This window comes from Eschscholzia californica, unplaced genomic scaffold, assembly GCF_041429995.1.
Source record: "Eschscholzia californica isolate CP2 unplaced genomic scaffold, dmEscCali1.0.p SCAF_3, whole genome shotgun sequence".
NCBI lineage: Eukaryota > Viridiplantae > Streptophyta > Magnoliopsida > Ranunculales > Papaveraceae > Eschscholzia > Eschscholzia californica.
In genome coordinates this window covers 41968537-41994336 of record NW_028238420.1, presented here as the reverse complement: position 1 = coordinate 41994336, position 25800 = coordinate 41968537, and the positions used below count along the sequence as shown (strand labels likewise).

At 33.9% G+C, this 25800-nt stretch overlaps 1 protein-coding gene and 1 long non-coding RNA gene across 2 annotated transcripts; both read left to right on the top strand.

Moving 5' to 3' along the window:
- The first annotated feature begins 4313 nt into the window (after positions 1-4313).
- SIP3 (SOS3-interacting protein 3) lies at positions 4314-6236 on the top strand. The gene has a single exon (XM_086670649.1). The coding sequence runs from the start codon at positions 4699-4701 to the stop codon at positions 6016-6018; it is 1320 nt and encodes a 439-aa protein (XP_086526775.1). The 5' UTR covers positions 4314-4698; the 3' UTR covers positions 6019-6236.
- Positions 6237-11134: 4898 nt separating this feature from the next.
- Positions 11135-12755, top strand: LOC147550460 (uncharacterized). The gene is made up of 3 exons (XR_015238166.1): positions 11135-11381; positions 11778-12288; positions 12487-12755. It is a non-coding gene; the product is annotated as an uncharacterized LOC147550460 (long non-coding RNA).
- Positions 12756-25800: the final 13045 nt, after the last annotated feature.

Below are 25800 nucleotides of genomic sequence, written 5' to 3'. Positions count from 1 at the left end.
AAACTCTCACTATAGGAGCCCGTAGCCCTCCGAGCTCGGCTGCCCGAGCGGGTTCCAACGGGCTCGGGCTGGACGGGCTCGGGTTTTTGAGACTTAAAAAATATTAAAAAAAACAATTCAATAAAAAATAATATTTTGTTGGTACTAGTAAAGTTCTTGATTTTGAACTCTTTTCTATTATAAGAAACAAATTCCATTTTGGGTATTGATTTTCCATTAAAATTTGATCTAAGAAAACCTAATCCATTTGGAGTGATGAGAGTGAGATTTTCAGGTCCATTAAGAAGTATTAAGAATCCATGAAATATAATAATAAACAAAACCCACAACAAGAAACTAGTATTGTTGAAGAATCCATGAAATGAAAAAATAAACAAACCCACAACAAAAGAAACTAATAATAATCTGGGCAATACTCTCTCCCTCTCTCTATTACCATTATGAAACCCTACCATTATGAACCCCCTAGATTATCATAGGGTGAAACCCTAAACTAAAAATTTATGAAAACTTAGACTATGAAAAGATTTAAAAAGATCTTAAACCCTAAATCTTCATACTAACAAATCTGATTTATTAAACCCTAGAACAAACCTTAAATCTCCATAATAACAAACCTTCAAAAAGAAATTAAACCCTAGATTAATTACCACCTACCTGATTACATATATGATGTATTAAACCCTAAATCTTCATAATAGTAAATCATAAAAATAAAAAAGATTACAGAGAAGTAAAAGAGAGAGAGTCGTAGAGATAGAGAGAGAGAGAGAGGCGCAGAGATAGATAGATAGAGGCGCAGAGAGAGAGAAGATCTACATACAACTTTCAAAATAAAATACAAAAAAACAAATAACAACATAAAATCATAAATAAAATCACTGATTAACTTCTCTAATATGAGTTCGAACTTCGAAGGATGTTATTGTTGGATGGAGAGAGACGAGAGACAGTAGTATAATGGGGGTGAAAGATCAGAGAGGGATGAGAATACATAGCTATCTACTGGTAATAACTTGGTAGAGAGAGGGGCTGGGAGAGAGAGGCGGTGGGTGATTAGGGTAAACTGGAATAGGTTTAGGTTTTTTTGTTTAAGAAGGCTATTTATAGGATATGAGGTAGGGCTCATTATATAAACGGGTAGCGAGCGGGTTACTTCGGGCGGGTTACATCGGGCTCGGGTAACGGACAGACATAACGGGTCGGGACTCGGATTTGAGGTTATGTCCGAGCCCGGCCCAATAAGCCCGATTCATCGGGCCGGGTTAGCCCGGCTCGGGTGGGATACGGGCAGCGGTCTCTAACGGTCCGGGCCGAACGGGCCGGACCCCGAGGTCTCGGACCGTTTTCCCAGCCCTATATCAGCGAGAGAAGCACAAACACGATATTTTGGTACTGTGTAATATATTAAGCTTGCAATAATTATTATTGAAAACAATGAAGAAAAAAAAAGAATAAATAAAAAGTAGGCTTTGTTTTTCTTGATAATGAGTATATATATATACAGGGACGTACGTAGGTGAGGGCCAGGAGGGGCCCTGGCCCCCCTCACCCTCAATCTTTTCTCCCTGGTCCCATATAAAAAGGTTAAAAGCTTTTAACTTAAAGCTAATTGGCCCCCTAGGCCCCTAATCAATCAAGGCCAATCAAAGCCCAACTCCTATTTTCACCCATTCACCCACCCAATGAATAAACTACCTCTTTTTGTTGCAAGGCCTAAATTACCTCAACCACTAAACAAGTTTTCCACTGCCCACAATTCGAAGTTTCCAACACTACTACATTACCCTAATTTACGCCCCCAAAATTTAATGCTTTAACAACTAATTAATGTGTAGCATTTGTATGAATTTTCTTAATTACAGTCTAAATAATTTCTTACGATCGATTAACTTTTTTTTTTAAAAAAGTATTACAGAAACTGAAGAAGTTTCACTAAAACTCTTATTTTAGATGCATTAAAGAGAGAAAGAACTATCATAGTAGTTCTATGTTATTTTTATTATTTGTGTTTAATCTCGGCTTAATTGTTATTTTTAGGTGGTAATTTTGAATGAAATTGCTTCTCAAATTAATTTATAACTAGAATGTTTCGGCCCCCTCTTAACAAAAAGTCTAGTTCCGTCCCTGTATATATATATATATATATATATATATATATATATATATATATATATATATATATACATGTGTTATATTTACACGATAGCAAATACATAATTTACAATTGGCGGACACTCGGAGACAAAATGTTCTGTAGACATTTCAAGACATTTTAAGACATTTCAGGATATTTGTCCGTGGTGAATGTCTTCGTAGAAGATATGATTTATTGCAATTGAGGTTTATTCGTTTTTAAGTAAGTACAAAATGTTTTTATGGACATTTCAAGACATTTGATTCATAGACAAATGTCTTGGAGACATTTCAAGATATTTGGTTCATGGACAAAATGTCTTGGGGACATTTCAACATATTGAATCCAATGACAAAATGTGTAGTTGATATTATTGTTATTGCTATTATTATTATTATTATTATTATTATTGAAGGACAAAATGTGTAGTTGATATTATTTTTATTATTATTATTATTATTATTATTATTATTATTATTATTATTATTATTATTATTATTATTATCATTATTATTATTATTATCATTATTGTCTAACCATATGAAATAATATATTTGTACTCATATTTGAAGAATATATTTTTCGACTTTTGTAGACATCTGTGGATATCTGAGGACATTGATAAACTATTGGTGGATATTTATTATTTTAATATTGTCATTATTGTCTAATCATATGAAACTATATCTTTGTACTGCTATTTCGAAAATATATTTTTCGACTTTCGTAGACATCCGTGAATATCTGTGGGCATTGATAGCCATTTAGTTGATGTTTATTATTTTAATATTATCACTGTCTTACTACATGAAATAAAAAAAAATTAATTAATATTTCAAATATATATTTTTCGATTTTCGTAGACATCCGTAGATATCTGTAGACATTGATGGCCAATTGGCAAATATTTATTATTGAATATAGTATAATAATATCTTAATATAATAATAATATAATATAGTATAATATATTATAATATAATAATACAATAATATAGTAATATAATAATAAGATAATATTATAATAATATAATATAATAATTATACAAAAATACTGTAATATAATAATAAGATAATAATAATAATAATAATAATAATAATACAATAAATAATTATTATTTATATTATCTTCTTTACTGAAATGTCTCCAACTGTCTTCAAATGTCTTTCATATTTTGATAAACATTTTCTCTCCAAAAGCTATCCAAATTTACATTAAAATGTCTCCAAATGTCCCCAAAACCAATTTATATTATCTTCTTTACTGAAATGTCCCCAAGTGTCTTCAAATTATCATTTTATAATTAGTATAACAAAGTTACACTGAATGCCACAAAAACAAGTGGTTGAACACCATGTTGATATTTGTTTGCTTTCTAACACTATATATTAATAGAATAAGGTCGTAGTTTTGAGGCATCAAAAGTATTTTCTCGCGAATAAAGATTTTAGTCATTTAGATTTTACTTAGTTGTTTTGAGTCCAAAAATTGATTTTTTTGTTTGACCCTTATCTTCATCTCCCATCACCACCCACCGTTTTCCACCACCAACCTCAAACTAGATTTGCATACTCTTATTTAGGGGATTTGCCCAGACCAAGTTGGCGCCTAGTGGGGAATTTGTCCTAACCATGTTAAGCCCTGGTTTGGTGATTTCTCCTTACCCAGGTTGCGATTTGACTTGGTGGTCCAAACCAGGATTTTTCCAAAACTAGATTGGTTGTTCCGCATGAAGGCTCTCCTTAGCCGAAGAAAAAGAGAGAGGGAGGGATGGAAAGAGAGAGGCAGACAATCTCAACGAAATGGGATGAACAACTATCTTAATGCCCGAAACATTTACAATGTTCACGTAAAAAAATAGTGGTGATGATGGTGGTTCTAGTGTTGGAAAGTGGTGATTGTGTGATTGGAAGTGTGGTGGTCAGAAGTGTATTTTTAAACCTAAACTAGAGTTGGCTCAATTCCGCTGCTTACACTAAACAACAGTACAACGCCCCCAAACTATGGATCACATAAAACGGAGGGAATTAACACACTCCCTCCGAAAATGAACCAATTAACCTCGATCGCAAGTTCAATTGGACCAATAACTGGACCCACCCTAAATAATTGACCTAACAACTCCAAAATAAACTGACAGGTAAAAATCATAATAAATAAACAAAAAAAGTGGCACTTTTGAAACAAATTAAAACTATATAAATGACATACAGAGATAGAACCCTAGAAACACCGATCACAGCTAAAATCTTCTCTCTTCTTCTTCTTCTTCTTCTTCTTCTTCCCCTTCCTCTCTCTCTACAATTCTCTTTTCTATTTTCTCTCACTAGAATTGAGATTGAATCGTTCTTCATCTTACTAGATTGGGAATGCAGCAAGATGAGAAAACAACAGTCTCAATCAAAATCTGATGTTGGTGGTGGAAGATCAAAGAAAAACAATATCAACGAAGGTAGAACTTGTCACCGTAAACACGTTGAAGACGGATAGATTCTTCTTCTTCTTCTTCATTTCTTCATCTCTCTCTTCTTTCTCTCTCTAAGATCAAAATTTCTTTAACAATGGAGAAGATCAATAATCAAGTTGATAACAACAACAGTAGTAGTAACAGTTCGAATGTGTTGAAAGGAAAATACGAATTAGGTCGATTTCTCGGCCACGGAAGTTTTGCAAAAGTTTATCACGCTAGAAATCTCCAATCAGGTAAAAGTGTAGCCATGAAAGTTGTTGGAAAAGAAAAAGTAATTAAAGGAGGAATGATGGATCAAATAAAAAGAGAAATTTCTGTTATGAAAATGGTTAAACATCCAAACATTGTTCAACTTCATGAAGTTATGGCAAGTAAATCAAAGATTTATTTTGCTATGGAATTTGTTAAAGGAGGTGAACTTTTTTCAAAAATTTCTAAAGGTAGATTAAAAGAAGATTCAGCTAGAACTTATTTTCAACAATTAATATCAGCTATTGATTTTTGTCATAGTCGTGGTGTTTATCATCGAGATCTTAAACCTGAAAATCTTCTTCTTGATGAATTTGGTAATCTTAAAATTACTGATTTTGGATTAAGTGCTTTTTCTCAACATTTAAAACAAGATGGGTTATTACATACAACTTGTGGAACTCCGGCGTATGTAGCGCCGGAGATCATCGGAAATAAAGGGTATGATGGATCTAAAGCTGATCTTTGGTCTTGTGGTGTAATTCTTTATGTTTTACTTGCTGGGTTTCTACCATTTCAAGATGATAATCTTGTTTCAATGTATAAGAAAATTTACAGGGGAGATTTCAGATGTCCACCTTGGTTTTCACCTGAAGCTCGTAAAATTGTGACGAAATTGTTAGATCCAAATCCAAATACTAGAATAACAGTTTCAAAATTGATGGAAACTTCATGGTTTAAGAAGTATTTACCTAAATCAATTGGAAGTACAGAAGAAGAGAATGGGTTTGGTTTATTTAAAGGTAAGAAAGAATTAGAAACCCTAAATGCATTTCATATAATATCATTATCAGAAGGTTTTAATTTATCACCATTATTTGAAGAAAAAAAGAAAGAAGAAAGAGAAGAAATAAGATTTGCTACTACAAAATCAGCAAGTAGTGTTATATCAAAATTAGAAGAAGTAGCAAAATCAGAGAAATTTGATGTGAAAAAGAATGAATCAAGTGTGAGATTACAAGGACAAGAAAGAGGAAGAAAAGGGAAATTAGGGATTTCAGCTGATATATTTTCAGTAACTTCATCTTTCTTAGTGGTTGAAGTGAAGAAAGAAGGTGGTGATACTTTTGAGTATAATCAATTTTATAGTGAACAACTTAGACCAGCACTTAAAGATATTTGTTGGATTTCTTCATCAGTTGATAGCACAACAAGTGTTTGATGAAATGTTTAAGTGAGAAAAGGTTGAGAAGAAATGAAGCCAACAAAACCAACCACCCTAGATCTTATTAGGGCTAGATGTTTAGTCACAAGGAATCAATAAATGTAGTAGGAATGTGATTGATTTCTTTTTGTTTTAGGGTTTGTGTTTGTTATCTGTATGAAGAATTGAATCAATTATTAGAGTTTATGTTGGATATCAAAAAATGTTACTTCGAATTTGTTGAATTTTAGTCTTTGTTTCTACTATTACGCTTGCTTTCACTACTAAATTACTAAAAGTTATAGAAAATCCGATGACATCTCTAATAAGAGAAAAAAAAGATAGGAAGTTTTACTTGGGCAGTTCCCTAGGGAAGATAAACATTGTTCCTTCTCTTCTCTTCTATCGGATCGGTCATGACCATTACCTTTTTCTTTGTTGAAAGGGTCATAACCATTACTTAATCCATGATTAACAATCATTTCGACTCGGAGGTTCTGCTCTATTAAGAATAGCTTACTCTCTGGAGAGGAGGCACCATTTAAAACTTCCCTAAGGTGATTGGGTATTGGAGATAGAGCCTATCTCCTCCAGCCCAACGAACTTGTAAATCATCCAAGGTTGAACTAAAATGTTAATCTCTAATGGAAATATTAGGGGCACAACAATTTTACACCACCCTTCTTTGACTTGGTCCAACAAAGCGGACCTAGTCTCTGTTAACCACACACACCAAATCAATGAACAGATAGCTGGAACGTGAGATGAAAGAAAAAAGAAAGCAACAAAGTGAATCGAGTATGAACTGGAGAAGAGAGAGTGTGTGGAGATGTTAAAGAGAGATAGAGAGAGGGTTTCACCTACCCGAGTACCAGCCTCGTACAGTGGTAGGTGAAACTTTGCACAAGTTCGATGCTACCATTGGTATACTTAGCCACTAATCACGCGCCACTGGCACCACCTACAACATGTTACTGGTGTCAACGGTAGCATATTAGCATCCAACCGGTGAGGGATTACATTATCGGATTAGTAAGTCTAGTTGGTAGAACTCTTAAGTTTTGAGTGAGAGAGAGGATATGTCAACAAATGTTGGTTGGATTGGTTATTACGTTGGTTTTCACCCTCTAGGTCTTGGCTTCGACACACTAATACATATATTACCTTTCAAAAAAAATGGAAGAACAATCATACTTGTAAGATTTCCTAAGCTCTTAAAATTTTATTTCAATCAAAATGATTTCTTCTCTTACATCAACTATTTATAGGAAAGAAAAGAGAAAACAGATTCTGTTATGAAAACAGAATTAGTTATAACTAATTAGGTTTTCATAACAGAATTAGTTGTACTAACAACAACTTATTTACTTAATATCTTCTTAATCTTGAATCAGGTTTATGGAGGCTGCCTTTAGAGATATTGAAGACAAGTTTCGATTGAGGAGAAGGACCGGGCTTTGACTGGACTTGACTGGACTTGGACTAAGTCAATTTCAGACTCGTTGACTTAGGTTAAGAGAATGAGTTTAGGAAAACCTAACTCATTCTCTCTTAATCAAAACCCTAGCCGTCTGCCGTCTGCTCTTCTCTGTTCTTCATTTGCGAATCCTTTCTTCTTCATTGTTCTTCCTTCATAAACCTTTATTATCTTTATTATGTCTATACTCTTACTGTTAATAGCCCCCCTCAAACCAATGGTTAAGTTGAAAGATTAACCATTAGTTTGATTCGAAGATGCGTAAAAGAATCCAGAGATAACCCCTTCGTGAATATGTCTGCAAGTTGATCCTTGGTAGAGACATATTCCACAACAATCGTCCCATTTGTTACCAGATCTCGTACATAATGGTAATCAACCTCGATGTGCTTCGTCCTTGCATGGAAGATAGGATTCGAGGCGAGATGTTTGGCACTTATGTTATCACAGAACACTCGAAATGGTTTCAGGAGATTAAATCGCAGCTCGGTCATGAGGTAAGATACCCAAACCAACTCAGTAGCAGTTGTAGAAAGAGATTTATATTCGGCTTCAGTAGAGGACTTGGCTACTGTAGCCTGCTTCTTAGAACTCCATGAAATAAGACTGGAACCAAGAAAAACACAGAAACCACCAGTAGACTTTCTCGAATCTGGACACCCAGCCCAATCTGAGTCTGTGTAGGCTGTGAGAGATGATAAATCTCCCTTAGATAATCGAATTCCAGAACCCATTGATCCCTTTAAATATCTCAATATCTTCTTAACAATGACCATATGTTTATCTGTTGGTTTGTGCATGAATTGGGCTGTGTAATTGACTGCAAAGGAGATATCTGGTCTTGTTAATGTGAGATACTGAAGAGCTCCTACAAGACTCCTGTATTCAGTAGGGCTTGAAAGCTCAATACCATCTGTGATGGAAAGCCTTTGTCCACTGGAAACTGGCAATTTTGAAGGTTTGCAATCCAACAGAGATGCCTTTTGGAGTAGCTGCAAGGTATATTTCTTCTGGGTTAATAACATGCTTGAATTTGATCTATCATGAGAAACCTCAATACCCAAGAAATATGATAAGTCCCCTAAGTCTTTCATTTTGAAAGCTTTACTGAGATCTTTTATAAGTATATTGATCAGTGATGTAGAGTTGCCTGTAAGAATAATATCATCTACATAAAGTAGAAGAACCATCATATCTGAATGAGCATGAAATATGAACATGGAATGATCTGTTGTACTTTTCTGAAATCCATATTGGCATAAGAAGTTGGCAAATCTATTGAACCAAGCCCTTGGGGCTTGTTTAAGACCATATAAGGCCTTGTGTAAATGACAGACATAATCCTCCTTGCCTGGCTCAATAAACCCTTGAGGTTGAACCATAAAAACATCCTCTTCTAGAACACCATGAAGGAATGCATTTGACACATCTAACTGCTTGATATGCCAACCCATTGTGACAGAAATAGTGAGAATAAGTCTAATTGTGGTTGCTTTCACCACAGGACTAAAAGTTTCTGCAAAATCTATACCTTCCTGTTGATGAAAGCCTTTTGCTACTAATCTAGCCTTGTATCTTTCAATAGACCCATCACTCTTTTGTTTCAACTTATAGACCCATTTGCAGCCTAAGATATTCATGGACTTGGTAAATGGAACAAGAGACCAAGTTTGGTTTTGTTGTAGAGCTAAAAACTCATCATTCATTGCCTGCACCCATTCTACTTGCTGAGCTGCCTCCTTATAGGAAGTAGGTTCTGTTGGTAACTTTAGAATGGTTAAATAGGCTACATTTAAAGTGTGGGGTGAGGAGAAATGAGCCACAAAGTCTGTAGGAAGCTGTTTTGGCTTGATAATGCCATTTCTCCCTCTTGTAATCATTTGTTCAGTAGGAAGTTGCCCTTGTGAGATGGCTGGTGAACTAACCAAACAGTTAGGTGTCCCTGTCTCAGAGGTAGGTAGCTGAGAAGACCCAGAGTTAGCTGGTGAGCTAGCTTGTAGACTAGATGTACCTAATTCAGGGTCTGTGGACTGAAGAGTGATGATAGGAGGGAAAGGCAATGAAATAAGTGGCTGAGAACTCTGACCACTACTAGATTGTTGCTTAGAGATGTTGGTATAAGGAAGATTACCCTCATCAAAAGTAACATGTCTAGAAATATAGAGTCTCTTAGAGACATGATCATAACACCTGTAGCCCTTGTGTTCACTGCTGTATCCTAAAAACACACACATAATACTCTTTGGACTTAACTTGTCCTTCCTCAAATCTCCTAAATGAGGATAACAAGCACATCCAAAAATCCTAAGAGTAGAGTAATCAGGAGATGTATGAAATAATGCCTCAAAAGGGGATAATCCATGAAGTATAGGTGTGGGTAGCCTATTAATGACATAGACAGCAGTACTAAATGCATCAAACCACAAGTATTTTGGTAAAGAACAGTGAATTGATAGAGTATTACCCAATTCTGTGATATGTCTGTGTTTTCTTTCTGCTTTACCATTCTGCTGAGGTGTGTATGGACAGGAGCTTCTGAATATGATGCCATTTGAGTCTAAATACTTCCTGAAATCTCCCTTTTGTAGTTCAGGAGCACCATCAGATTGAAAATATACTATTTTCACTTTAAGTAGATTCTCATTTGTTGTTTTAAAATGAGAAAAACACTTCAAGCTATCAGATCTCACTTTCATAGCATAAACCCAGCTGAATCTACTAAAGTCATCTAGAAATAGTATATAGTACCTTGCACCATTTAAAGTAGTGACAGGGGCTGGTCCCCAAATGTCACAATGAACCAAGTGAAGGGGAGTGTTGGTAGTACTACTAGATGAAGAAAATGGTAAGCATTTGCTTTTACCCAATGCACAAGAATTACAAAATGAGTTTGGGTTTGTAGTGGAAAGTGCTATTTTGTTATCCTTGTGTAGTTGTTTTATCACATCAGCATGTGTATGACCAAGTCTAGCATGCCAAGTATCATAAGAACATGCAGTTTGAGTTAAATTTGCAACTTCATGCTTTTTATGAATGACATTTTGATGAACTTCTATAGGGTATAGATTGTTTTTGACTGGTCCCTCTGCTAGAATTTGTTTTGACCAGATATCTTTGATACTATAACCCCATGGCATAAACTCCACTGAGACAGAGTTATCTTTAGTGAACTTGGAAATTGAAAGTAGATTCCTTTTTAGATGAGGAACACATAAAACTTTGTTTAGGTCAAAGACACAAGTTGATGTAGAGAGTTTTGATGTACCTGTACTTTCAATTTGCAAAAATTTTCCACTGCCAACCATGACAGCTTCTGTCCCTTTGTATGCTTGAGGTGAGATTATGTTAGCTGCAGCATGAGTCATATGACTACTAGCTCCTGTGTCAGCTAACCAGGCCTGATCTTTTTCATATGGTAAACTTGATTGATCAATTGTAGTATAACATGATTCACAAGCATCTTCAAATTGAATATCTTCACAGTCATAATATATATCTTCATTTTCAGATGATAGAATAGCAGTATGACATTCCTGATATACTTCTTCATCATCACTTTGATCATAGTTATATTTATCCACTTTGTATTCTTTTTCATACACCATTGCATTGTTACATTCCAACAATGATTCTTCTGCATATGGGTATGACATGGATTCTGAATGTTGATTTGGAGAGCTAGATTCTAAATTTTCAGGTTGTTCTTCAGTATGATAACCAGAATGAGGTTTTATGTTGTTGGGTTTGTATCTGAAATAGCAAACTCCAGCAGAATGTCCCCACCTTTTACAAATTCCACAAGGAATTGAGGAGAAATCAAAATCTTCAGCTCTCTGACTTTTGTGTTGAGTGTTGACAGGAACATCTCTCTTTTGATTTGAGGCTACATTTCTATAGTATGAAGGTGAAGGTTTGGTTCTCAAACCCTGTTTTTGATTTGACTTGTTTATATAGTAAGCTTCATGAACATAATCCTTGCTAGACAACCACTGTTCATGTTGAGTAAGCCTAGACTTAAGTTGGGCTAATGATAACATTTCATTATGTGCTCTAAGAGCAGTAGTAAACTGATCATAATCTGATGAAAGACCATTTAGAGCAATTCGAACTAACTCTGAATCAGAAACTCTATCATGAACAGTCATCAAAGAATCTGAAATATGCTTAATTTCCCTTAGGTATTCAGCTATTGATGCATCTCCTTTTTTAACAGTTTGTAGTTTTCTTCTTAATTGATCTTTCTTAGATTCTAACCCTTCATTGTTTGTTAGATCTAAGTATTCCCAAATTTCTTTTGCAGATTGTAACCCATATATATCATAATAAATCGATTTAGATAAAGTACTTTTCAGAAAAGACATCACAAAGCTTTCTTTTGATCTCCAATTCTGAAAATCTGGGTTAACTTGTTCAATTCCTTGAATGAACCTTAATTGAGGTGGTTCTTCATATGAACCATTCACAAAACCTATGAGATCATAAGTTTTTAACATTGTTTCTACTTGATCACGCCACATGAGATAGTTAGAATCATCTAACTTCTCAGTTATAAAGTTTGTAACAGCAGAGATAGGTGGTAAAGTACCTTGAGTTGCGGAAGCCATTGATGAAAGCTTGAAGTTAAGGCCGAAAAAACAGTAAGTAGCTTGCTATATAGTTGATTCAGAGATTTAATCTTCCAATATAATGATTTTAATCTTCTTCTTCTTCTTCTTGTTGCTTGAATGTTGAATTTTATGAGATGTTAAATGATGATTGTTCTTGAGCTTGGAGGAAACCCTAGTTAGGATCTAGCACTGCTCTGATACCATGTAAGATTTCCTAAGCTCTTAAAATTTTATTTCAATCAAAATGATTTCTTCTCTTACATCAACTATTTATAGGAAAGAAAAGAGAAAACAGATTCTGTTATGAAAACAGAATTAGTTATAACTAATTAGGTTTTCATAACAGAATTAGTTGTACTAACAACAACTTATTTACTTAATATCTTCTTAATCTTGAATCAGGTTTATGGAGGCTGCCTTTAGAGATATTGAAGACAAGTTTCGATTGAGGAGAAGGACCGGGCTTTGACTGGACTTGACTGGACTTGGACTAAGTCAATTTCAGACTCGTTGACTTAGGTTAAGAGAATGAGTTTAGGAAAACCTAACTCATTCTCTCTTAATCAAAACCCTAGCCGTCTGCCGTCTGCTCTTCTCTGTTCTTCATTTGCGAATCCTTTCTTCTTCATTGTTCTTCCTTCATAAACCTTTATTATCTTTATTATGTCTATACTCTTACTGTTAATAATACTCAATGAGTGTAGTACCCCTTCTTGAACTTAGACGTCGTCTATGGACTATTCAAACTGCACGCCTCTCATGGGTGCGTGAAAAGACCAACATACTCCTTTTATTCGTCATATAGACGAGACGGTGTACAAAGGAGTGAGGTAGGAGGTTCTTTATTATTTTTCTTGTATTTTCAGTTCTCTTATCCTATCCATTATTTCTGGGTGAAACTGCAACAGAATGGGATAAAAAATATGGATAGAGTAAGTGATTTCATATTCCCTTCGAACCACTTAAATTTCGTCCCCTGGTTTACTACCAAAGAAATCGACATCCTTCCTTGTCCTCTATAGTCACATTCCTTCCTATATAGCTTTCACTTTCACTTAAATTGCTTGTTGTCCCCTCATTGGTTCAAGCTTAAATATCCTCTTTTAGAAATGACCCTTCACTTTCCATAGGTCTACGTTACACAAGACTAGTGAGTAGTGGTAGCCTCTGTACCGTGCTAACACAAACGTGCTGACACAGTTAAAAGATAACATGATACGATATCCGTGACGGATCGACACGACAGCTGCAGTAGGTTTGCGATTTAGAAATCCCGAACCCATTCGATCACAATACAAACCCATTCGGTCTCATTAGGCATGACTCCACGGAACGGCACAAACTGTTTCGTTTCTGGCTCATAACATGCCCGACATGTTCTGCACTACACACCAGACACTCAGCGTTCCCTTCCAGATGCTCCCCCGCTACAAATGTTAAGCTCATTTAAAAAGCTCAATGGTGAAGCCATAAATTATTTTGTATGGAACACAATTAAAGTTAGTTAGATAAAAAATAATTAACAACAAAAAAGCATTACTTATATTGATTCAAAATGCCATATTTGTATCTATTATACAAAATAGTTTGGTGAGTGTTAGACTAGAACGAACTAGCGCAACGAAAAACTCTAAAAAAAGTCTTAGATCTTCGTCTAAAGACTATAGAAGTGTAACTAAGAAAATGAACAAAAATATTGAATTCTTATTGATCAATTGAATGAATAAAACAACTACTAGTCCCCCTTTATATAGCTGTAGGGTTCCCTTAACCAGGGGCGCCCCGGACCAAAGCAACCAAAACGGTCGCTTTGGGGCCCGACGTAGTCAAGGGTCTTATAAATCGAATTATGTATGTTATTTTCAGAATAATTATTATCTTTTAAACGGATTTATGATATGAATCAAGTTACAACTTAGTGGTTCTAGAGTTTAGCTTTCATACGAGAATTCAAGAGACCGAAGCCACCTCTGAGCATCATTAGAATTTTATTTATTTATTTTTAGCACACTATATAGACCCCATATTTTAATTCCGCTTGCGCTTCCCATATGTTCGAGCCGGCCTATCCTTAACATAATCAAATTCAAAGAGCAACTTCTAAGAAAATAAATACTAGAATCTCAAAAAAATAAGAGAGCACCTAAACTGAATGATAAATCATGGTCGTCCGTCCTCATTTTGTTCCATTCTCGGCCTTTGGATGACATCACGACCATGAGCATGAGCCACCACGGCCATGGGTATGACCCAAGTGTGTTGTTTTAATGTGTCATATATGTGCTCTAAAATAGGCGCTCAAGAATGATAAGCTTCAGTTTCGTGTATAGAATGGGTGTGGCCTGTTTTCCACGCACTCTATGGCTAGTGTTTTGTACTGTCATGACAGGAAACGTGAACCACCACTACACATAAGTGAGTTTATTGACCAATAACAATTTTATTTATAATCTAACTCTAGCCATTCTAGTTGAAATAAATACATATTATCATCCAACTAAAGTAAATTTTACAAACCCATGTATTTATCGTAAAACTAATTTTTTTTTGGAAGACGACTACGATCTACGTACGTCGTAATATTTGGCATTTGATAAATCATAGATGTGATGTGATAAGTTCGATAACCGCCCACTCAAACGCTAACAAGACCGGGCCTATAGCCCAACAGGACAACATCGTATAACCAATTAAAGGGGGTGTGGTCTTTAAACCATGTAGTGAGTTTAGGGAAAGAAACATTTCTGATGTTGCTATTCATTCACATATTTTAGTTGTTCGATCTTATTTCACATATTGGGCCTTTTGAAACTCATGCATTATTTTGTTGTGATTGTCGATTCTAGACTCATCAGTTGGTGAGACACGACTACAAGGGACAAATGTGAATGAGTAAATAAGTGATATGAATGGAAGGGGTACCCAACTTCCCCATTTTCACTTAGTAAAGAGAATGATCCACATCTGAACAAAAATATGTTAGCTCCAAAAAAGACACCAATGCTCTTACAGTTAAAGAAGAAAACGAGGGTTGATCACTTCATTATTGTTTGACATTCACATCTTTCATTTTCATATGTCCATTTTATTATTGTGTGGCACAGTATTATAGTTGGTGCATTTAGGTGTTTTGTTTGAGTGTTTTCAATAATGACAGATGATCAAAATTATTGTTGTTTCCTGGTCAGAAAAAGTAATCGAAAGAAAAGAATGATACGAAGAAGAGTCAGTATCCCCAAAAAAGTATAGAGCAAGACTGCTACACATCTAATCCATCTATTATGTCATCTTTTATGGCATTGTGTGTGAATGTCAAATTGCATTATATATCTCAATTCCCTTATCCTATCTAATATTAGGTGAAAGTGTGAGGGAAGAAGATAAGAGAAATTGATAGGGTGAGTGATTTCATATTCACTTCCACCACTTATAATTGATCACTTGATTTAATACCAAAGGGATCTGGTGTGACATCCCTCCTTGTCTAAATACTAAGTCACATTCCTTCATGTATAGCTTTCACTCTTCACATTAATTGCTTGTAGTCGCCTCATTGGTTCAAACTATTCCCCACTAAACATCCTTTTTAGAGGTAGACATTTCAAAAGAATTTTTTGTAACATTATAGGAGTGACCTTTTTCAACAAAAATAAATTTTGATTTCTTAAAATAAAAATATTTGTATTAGCGCATTAAAAAAACTATGAGCGTATAGACTGTGAGTTTAGAGTAATAAACTGAGTTCAACAGACTCAATTTTAAGTCAACAATTGGTTGCCCAAGTGGTCCAACGTGTTGACATAAACTCCAAAATCTTAGAGGTCTTAAGTTCGATTCTCAGAGGAGGTGGTTTTCATGGTTTATTGAACTTGGGTTATTAAGGTATAAATAATGTTGTTGGACTATAGGTCATAGTTTAGTTGGACTATAGGTCCGTTCTTTGTAAGAGCTAGTTTAGTTGGACTATAGGTCCGTTCTTTGTAAGAGCTTGAATTTGTCAGTTTCGTATTTATCACATCTTTGATGTATCAATGCCAATGTAATAACTATCATAGATCATAGTCAATTTCCAAAAAAAAACACTAAATTTTAAGTAATATAAGAAATTCTATTTATTTCGATTTCATCCATTTGGATACGAGAGTTTTTAAGACATCACTAGTAGAAATGCAGTTCCTAGACATGAATCTTTTAATTGAAGTGCAGGTATTGAATATAGAGTTAATTCCTATATGGCCCCCTACTTTGTGACCAGCTTCCTTTATGGCCCCTTTTTTTCGTAAATTCAAATATGACCCCCTATTTTCATGGAAATGTCCTAACTACCCTTCCTTTAAATCTTTTTTCAAAATAAAATAAAAAAAACAAACATAATTCCACCTCACTTCCCTCTCCACCACTTATCTCTCTCCACCTCACCTCTCTTCCCAAATCATCTTTCTCTCTCTCCAACTCACCTTTTTCTCTCTCCACCTCACCTCTCTCTCTCTCCACCTCACCTCTCTCTCTCCACCTCACTCTATCTTCTCCGATGAAGGTCGCCAACCTAAAAAAAAATATATATATATTTTTTTACTCTCATCTCTCTCTCTCTAAAAACTCCAGCGAAGGGGGTTCCCTTCGCCGGAGTACGGGTCTGTTGAAGAACAGACCAGATCGGGTCTGTTGAAGAACAGACCAGATCGGGTCTGTTGAAGAGCAGACCAGATCCGGTCTGTTCTTCAACAGACCCGTACTCCGGCGAAGGGAACCCCCTTCGCCGGAGTTTTTAGAGAGAGAGAGATGAGAGTAAAAAAAAATTTTTTTTTTTTAGGTTGAAGGTCGCCGGCCGGAAAATTTTCCGGCCGGCGACCTTCATCGGAGAAGATAGAGTGAGGTGGAGAGAGAGAGAGGTGAGGTGGAGAGAGAAAAAGGTGAGTTGGAGAGAGAGAAAGATGATTTGGGAAGAGAGGTGAGGTGGAGAGAGATAAGTGGTGGAGAGGGAAGTGAGGTGGAATTATGTTTGTTTTTTTTATTTTATTTTGAAAAAAGATTTAAAGGAAGGGTAGTTAGGACATTTCCATGAAAATAGGGGGCCATATTTGAATTTACGAAAAAAAAGAGGCCATAAAGGAAGCTGGTCACAAAGTAGGGGGCCATATAGGAATTAACTCTTAAATATATAACTATAGTTTGAGTCCACCATCTTTTGGTGATGTGGAAGGAGAAATTCATGAATTATCGAATTTGGGTTATTAGGAATGTAATAAAGTAACGGTAAGAATAAATTGGTTTTAGGATCAGTTGAATAGTCTTAAGGGTCTTTATATGACCTTTAGAAGTTTATATCCCAATATGTCTTGAATGAGCCTAGTTTTGGGACTTGTTCAAGTAATGACACATCTAAATATATTCATTCCAGTAGCGTGTGGTGGGTGGTGCCACCAGTGCATTGGCACTGGCCCCTCCACCACATGGGTCCCAGACTTATTTTTAGTTTGTATAAAATACTGAAATTAAAGGCCCCACTGAACATAAGACATGGACTCGCAACGGGGTGAGCTGGTGACTCCTTTCTAATCTAAGGCAACTTAATTCCCTCTTTTTCAGACAATTTCTATTGTTACTCCATTATTTAACTAATACAAGGTTGATCTTAATTCTCTTTTTTTTTGTTAGACGTTTGACCTTAATTTACTCAATTCACATAATACATTCTCTATATCTAAATTTAATGTCAGACCTTGCAAAACTTTCAATCGGTTATCAGATTGCACTAAAGTGATCTACTAGTAAGAGATAATCTCCATCTGAAGTTTATTAATTCATACTTCACTCTCTTAAAATCATAGTTCACCCAATCGTATAATGTTTGGAGATTTTTAGTCGATTAGTTTAATTAACATATAAATTGTTCAGAAATTCTTCACTAATTAATTTTTTGTACTTTTTTAAGCCATTTTTAATTTTATATAAATTTTCTAGCATTGAGAGTATTGATTGTTTTTCGACATAAAGACCCCAAGTCAGAAATTTATCTTTCTTCCCGCAAATTTTAGAATAAAAGGCCCCATTAGAAATTTTGCACCGGACCTCTAAACTTTCAACCACGCCACTGCATGCAATCGGAGAAAAGTAACTCTAGTTTGAGAACAAGTAGATTAGTTGTAGTAATGGACTAATGGGCTTGTTGATAAAATATAACGGGTACACACTGTGCAGGTCGGGAGTGGCAATAGTTAGAGAGATTGAATTGAGATGGAAGATTCCAAATATAAACAATCTACTACTACCAATTAATCTGTAAATAGTTAGAGAGATAGAATTGAGATTTTCTTAATTTAAACAATGACTCTATCTCTCTGTTTCTTCCATGTTTTTCCATATGAATTTTCGTTAGTAATTGATGCTTGGGTTATGATTCTTGAGAGTTAGTTTAGGTTTGATTTCTTTGAAATTGGAGTTGTGATTATCAATGGCTAGTTGAAAGAGTTGCTGAGTTTTGAGGTAATTTCTAAAAAGGTCAAAATAATATTGAAAATGAGTAGAAAAGCACAAAACATTTGAAAATTATTATTCAGGTCAAAAAGTGTGCAAATACTAAAATACCCTTTTTTGTCATTTTGTGTAACTAAATTCTTTTATTTTTCTTTAAACTTTAAATCGATATAACTTTTGTTTGAGATGTCGGATTTCTATAAAAATTATATATTTAGAAATGATTTTTCATTAGCTTTCTAACAAGATCCACTTTCAATACTTTTTTTCAAAAAAAAAAACCCAGAAAAAAACGGCGTTTTTTTCCTTTACGTTTTTCTGCAAACGTATCTGTTATGCAAACGTGTTTGCAGTAATCTGTTATGCAAACGTGTTTGCAGTAATCTGTTATGCAAACGTGTTTGCAGTAATCTGTTATGCAAACGTGTTTGCAAAAATCTGTTATGCAAACGTGTTTGCAACAATCTGTAATGCAAACGTGTGTTTGCATAATATAGATTGCAAACATGATTTGCAAGCTTTGCAGAATATCATCTTGAGTTGCGTATCTTGCAAACTCGATTTGCAAATCGAGAATATAAACTAAGAGTGATGTGTCTACGAAATCTTGAGTTCGGAATTGATTTCATCATTCATCATACAAAAAAATGACAACATAATTGAAATGTCTAGCTATCTTAGATAACAAGGTAGTGAATAATAAGTTGGCCCACATTTTATCGAACACCTTATGAGCAAATACAACATAAAATGTTGAAAGTAATAAGCAATCATTCTATAGTATAGACTATTCAAATAGTAATAAGCAATCATTCTCATTCTTTCAAATTCAGTTTTATCTATCCAGAGTAAAGTAAACAAGGATTAATGAATTAGAAAGTAGAAAGATATCAAGGTTAGCTTGAAGTGATTGGATAAACCCATATTGAAAAATACAAAGTTGAGTGTGATGGAGCTCGACTAATTTCCCTAAGCAACTGACAAAAAAGATAATGGTCAACAAACATTTCTAGCTGGGAATTTTTAAAGGCTTCTTCTTTTTTATCCCAAATGAATTCAACTTATTATAAGTACTTGAATTCGGATGAAACCCCATTTTTCGACATCGATTAAACATCCCTTTGGCATCTTTTAGTAGATTGTTCTCAACTAAAACATTGAGGAGGAAATTAAAAGGTTGTAATGTACGAGTGCCATTGAAAGAAGGGATCTTATGAAACAAATCAATAGCTGATGGTTGTGAAGAATGGAATGTAAAACAAATTCGCCTCTTCTTGCCGATGAACTCGAACGACATTTTTCAACAGCCTCTCCGACTCAGGGGCGATCATATCCGCCCATAACCAGTAATCTATAGAGTGCTGCATAATCAATCATACACAATATGATATATCTAATTCATTTCAAACTTCAAAATCAAATTTCATAAATGAAACTAATAATGAAATAGTAAAATCAACTAGTATTAGTGAAACAGTGATTGGAAAATGGAGAGAAATTAACTTACTTGTTCAATTAGTCGATGAACAGGGCTTCCATGATGTAAGATTTGAAGTTTCGATATAAGTATTCCTAAAAAACCATTAATAGATCGTATGTGAACTTTGCAGGCATTTCGTATACATAAACCCTAAGAACAGTTGAAATGGACGATGTTAGATCAAACTTATCCTCATGAATTTTCTCCATTTCATTTTTCCAGATCAAATCATCTAAATTTTTAACCGATTCTTCGTCACCAACTAAAGTACCGTCAGGGAGATTCTTGTATTTAGGGAATTGATATCTAGATGTGAGACATTTCTCGAGTGAAGCCGCGAATGAGTATTCAGGTTTGTCTTTAAGGGTTTGAATGAGAGGTACAGAAGAAGAGTTTAAGGAATGATTAGGGTTGAGGTCAGATGAAGATGTGAAGAAGACGAAGAAAAAGAAGAACCCTGAAATTTTGGATTTTTTGGGAGAGAATGAATATTAGTAAGGGTATTTTGGGAACGAAAAAGATAGAAAATGACCTGATTCTTAATTATCCATATTATTTTAAACCTTATGTATCATTACCCTTAATATTATAACAACTTTTAGTTAATTGAAAAAGATGATGGCTTTTTTAGTTATTATGATATTTTTCTCAACCCTAATAGCTATTGTAGAATCACTAAAAGACAAGGTTTTTTCAAAGTTTGACTATGGTGGGGACCGCTTTTGTTTCTAAATGAGGAAATATGTCACCCTCTAAGTACCAATTTCTAAGTCACTATATCATTTTCCTTCTTGCAATTTGCAAGAAACTGACCCCTAGTTTTGGCCTTCTGCTTTTTTTTTTTTATTTCTTAATAATTCATATTTAATTAAGGGGTAATTTGTATATAGGTAAAAATAATATAGAAAATAAGTGAAAAAGCATACAACATATGAAAATTATTATTCAGGTCAAAAAGTGTGCAAATCCAAAAATAATTGTTTTTGTCATTTTGTGTAACTAAATTCTTCTATTTTTATTTAAACTTTAAATCGATATAACTTTTGTTTGAGATGTCGGATTTCTATAAAATTTATATATTTAGAACTGATTTTTCGTTAACTTTCTAACAATATCCACTTTCAATACTTTTGATCAAAAAAAAAAACTCAGAAAAAACGACGCTTTTTTCCTTTACATTTTTCTGCAAATATTGTTACAACAATTTGTTCTGCAAACGTGTTTGCAACAATCTGTTCTACAAACGTGTATTTACATTTGCGATATTACAAACATGTGTTTACATTTGCGATATTGCAAACATGTGTTTGCATTTGCGATATTGCAAACATGTGTTTACATTTGCGATATTGCAAACATGTGTTTACATTTGCGATATTGCAAACATGTGTTTGCATTTGCGATATGCAAACTGCGTTTGCATTACAAACTGAGTTTGAAAACCCGAGCTACTCTTAGATCTCTGATGGCGGTGTTAAAGAGATGAAAACCCGAGATGCTCTATGGTGGTGGTGGAAAACTTGAACAAAGGAGATAAGAATGTTCTCGCAAACATAAGTTTGTTATCAAGTAATCAAAAATTGTACACATTGAATTACTATTATTCTTGTTGTTGCAAGATTTGTTCTTTTCCTTGTGATTGTGAATACGTAAGTTTCTATCACGTACAGTTATCATGTATATTTTCAAGTTCATGTAATCCTTTCTAGTTTCTGATTGAGATGAATAAAATTTGAGCTAGTTCACATATTTCGAAATTCTAGTTCTTCGCAGAAAATGTTCATTTCTTCTTGTATTAAGAATTTCTATAACAAAATTTGAACACCCTGAAACCCTTTCACAAAAATTCATGAAAACAATAGATTATGTATGGTTGCCTTTAGGCTTCTGGCTTTATCATCAGAACCTCGGGGAATTCATATATTAATCATACCTAAAATCAATTCAATAAGTTAAAATCATTCCAAATTACAAACAATCAACATAAAGAAAAAAAAATCAAGAGATCAAGTAGATATGTATGGAAAATGTTGTTCCTCAAGAATGCATGGAAGGTGTTTGAAGTAATACCTGATAATTCAATAGTTGAGTTTTTTGTTTGTCTTTGTCTTGTTAATGATCTTCTATAAAAAAAAATAGTTATGTTCAAATCCTGAAAACTGTATGTATCAACTCATCATTCCATACTTTCTGAATTGGTTTTTTAATGATCTTCTATAAAGAAATAGTTATCTTGTCTTGAGTTTTCTTAAATTAGTTATTACCTTATTGAGAGAGATTTTTAAGTTTTTTTTCTTTCAACTCTTGAAATATCTTTTGTTTCCTTTCTTCTTAATTAGTTATATTTTTTTAAGGAAACGATTGTTTTTTCTTCAAATAGTTGAGTATTTTGTTTATCTTGTCTTGTTAAAGAACTTAAAATCTCTCTCAATAGTTATTGTTTCTTGTAAGTGAATTGGTTTCTAAGTGAATGGGCTGCCTTCTAATGTCAAGTTTAAGGACTTTTTTTCCAACAAAAAAATAAAAAATAAAAAAAAATAAAGGAAAGTTTAAGGAATTTGAGTCCACAAGTGGTTGCCAAAATAGTCTCATTTTATATCTGTTTTTTCTCTCTTTTCTTTTTCCTTTTTGGGATTGGAATCCAGACCTAACTTTAAGAAAAACACACTTCACCAATTATGTGAGAGATCATAATTATATTGAGCCAAAATTTCATATTGTTGTAAGTGGAGGATAGGGTTTGGATCAATTCACCAACTAATCTGTAGTACCTTATTCGGATGATTGAATCCCCACCACTAAGGCTGAATACTATCCTTGAAGCCAATATTGATGTCATGGAAAAATCTTAAAAAACAATAATATGAAATGGGTATTTTATCTATGGGAGTTGGTTTCATTTCATTCAATTATATGAATATAGATATCTTATCTTATTCATTTTTGTTTTAATATATGAAACCAATAATTTAGGGGTTGATGGGTCTGAGTTGAGTTCTTTGAACCCTGATGATGAAAAAGGATAGTATGAATAGTCTGAAGTCTGAACTGATTATCCAGAACCATTTGTTTTGTATTTGGAAGAACAAGAAAAGAGAGTGGATGTACAAGTCATAAGTGAGGACTAAGGACTGAGGAGTAACTCCAATGAGGAATCCAAAATTTTTTTTTTGTTGAAAATGTCCTATCTTAATAACAAGGGCTTTTCTATTTTATCTTAAAACTACATGTTAAGTCAAACAAAATTTGTTTTTTATGTTCGGAATTAGGGTATATCCCGTGCCCTAGGGCACGGATACAAATGTGACGAAATTCTAACCCTAATTTCACCCGACTACCATATTTAATGTTGTTATATTCTGAATACCCTAATTTTTTCGTATTATTTTCTTTTGTTTCTTTTTCTTAAATTAGTTATTACCTTATTGAGAGAGATTTTAAGTTCTTTTTTTAACTCTTGCAATATCTTTTGTTTCCTTTCTTCTCAATTAGTTATTTTTTTCTAAGAACACGATTATTTTTTCTTCAAATTAGTTATTTTATTTCTAAGAATGATTCTATTTTAAATTTTGAGAAGGACTTCTAGACAATACCCTTTATTAAAAATTATTTTTGTCCCAGTCATCGTTTTCCCTTCTGTTTTATTATATAGATATTAGAAAAAAATAAGCAAGAAGAAAAGTTAAATTTTGACTTGTTAAAAGGAAAAAAAAAAAGATAATCTATGGCCTAACATGTAAATAAGTGCAAACTACAAAAACAAAACATATTTCTGTACAAAAAAAAAAATATTTTTTCGTTTTGAAAAAGAAAAAAAAAATCTGCAAAATTTTTATCGAGGCATATAAAAAAATTGTCGATAATGCTTAATAATACCCACAACTGTCTCTATTGCCATTGGTAATCCTTATACTGGTGAGGGGTTATTTGAATCCGTAAAAAAGGTCTCGCCACAGTTCATATTTTGATGCAGGTGACGGGTTGATTGAATCCATCTGAAACGAAGGAGGAGCCCGACGAAGGAAATTCTCTCTTCACTGAAATAGTGAGTGAGAGAGAAGGAGAGAAATAGAGAAGCGGAAAGGGGAGGGAGAAGGAGGGAGAAAAAAAATGGTGGCAGTCAGCAGAGAGAAACGAGCAATATTCAATTTATTCAAATATATTTTATAGATGTAATTAGATATTTATTTTTTATTTTGAATATTTCTCAATTTTTTTTGCAAAAATAGTGTTAAGGACACTTGAAGTTGAAAAATTAATGTTTAGGGCATAACTATTGTTTGGGGCATTTCACTCTTTTTGATTAAAGGGAGAGCTAACTAACGTTAATTGTTTGACGCAGTTACTTTTTGAATGATAAAGTTAGTCGAAGTTGGTCCATGCCCCAAACTAAAAAAAAAAAAAATAAGATCTTCATGACCCAAATTGATCACTCGGTACTTATGTCTGCCTCTTCGTAAAATAACTCATTAATTTTTAAATCAATTTTTATGTGATTGAGAATGTATGTTAAATTCACGATTATATTATAATCGAATAGATGAACATAAAGTAAAGAGACAATATTTAACGAGGTTTAGTCGGATAGTCACGACCTACATCCTCGGAGAAAGCCAGAGCGGCTACATACTTTATTACCTACAACTGTGGTGATTCATTACAATAATTGAATTGAATCGAATGCTTAAAATCCTAGAACACATCTCTTATTTATAGAGTAAATGAGGGTTTAGGGTTTCCTAGTTTCTCCTAACTAAACTAGGAAACTAGATAGTATCTATCTATTGTATTTCCATTACATAGTCACAAAATATATCCTGATATAAGAAATTATATCTTCCATATCTTCTAATATCTCGGATTAGTCTTGATCGTCGGATCTTCATCTTCTCGATCCGTCTCATGTATCACGTATGTCAACAATGTATATAATCAAATTTTGTGTCACACTTTCCGTGATATATAGGTTCGTGCAGAGGTATATAAATTCATCTGAGTGTGGAGATTTTTGTAAATATGGTTAATGGATGTAAATAGGTTATTTTATTCTCAAAAAATTGCAAATTTTGTATTTGGAACAATTGAATTTAAAAAATTAGTGTTTGGGGCATCTCATGTTTTTAACTAACGCCAGAGTCAATTAAGATTAAGGGTTATTAAAGTCAACTAAAGTTAAGGGTTATTAGATGTCGTTACTTTTGTTATGATAAAGTTAGTAAAAGATTTTTTTTTTTGAGAAATCGACTACGTTAACCAAGTTCAATATTAATGGATTTACACTTCTAGTAGATCGAACCTGGAACCTCTGCGTTGCAGAGAAATACACTACCCAACTGGGCTACCAGTGGTTGGCGATAAAGTTAGTAAAAGTTCTTGCTCCAAACTCAGAAAAGAACATCTTCGTGCACCAAACTCATCACTCGATACTTATGATTGCCCCTTACATTCTTTAAAATGACTAAGAGAGTTTTAAGGCACCCCCATGTGTGAAAGACACCTCCTCCACTCACATGCTCTTTCTTAAATTTGCCTTGAGGGAGGTGACTATACCACTTACAAGGGGTGCATTTAAAACTCCCCAAATAACATTAAAATGACAAATAAAAAATGGGTCCGTCTATATGTGCCACCAAAAACTGCGAACGAAGAAGGGAAGAAGAATAGGGGCCTTCCGAGCACCCCTATTCTTCTTCCCTTCTGTGTTTGTTCTTTTTTGAACAAATATTATCATTAAACATCATGAAGGAAATAAAAAATTC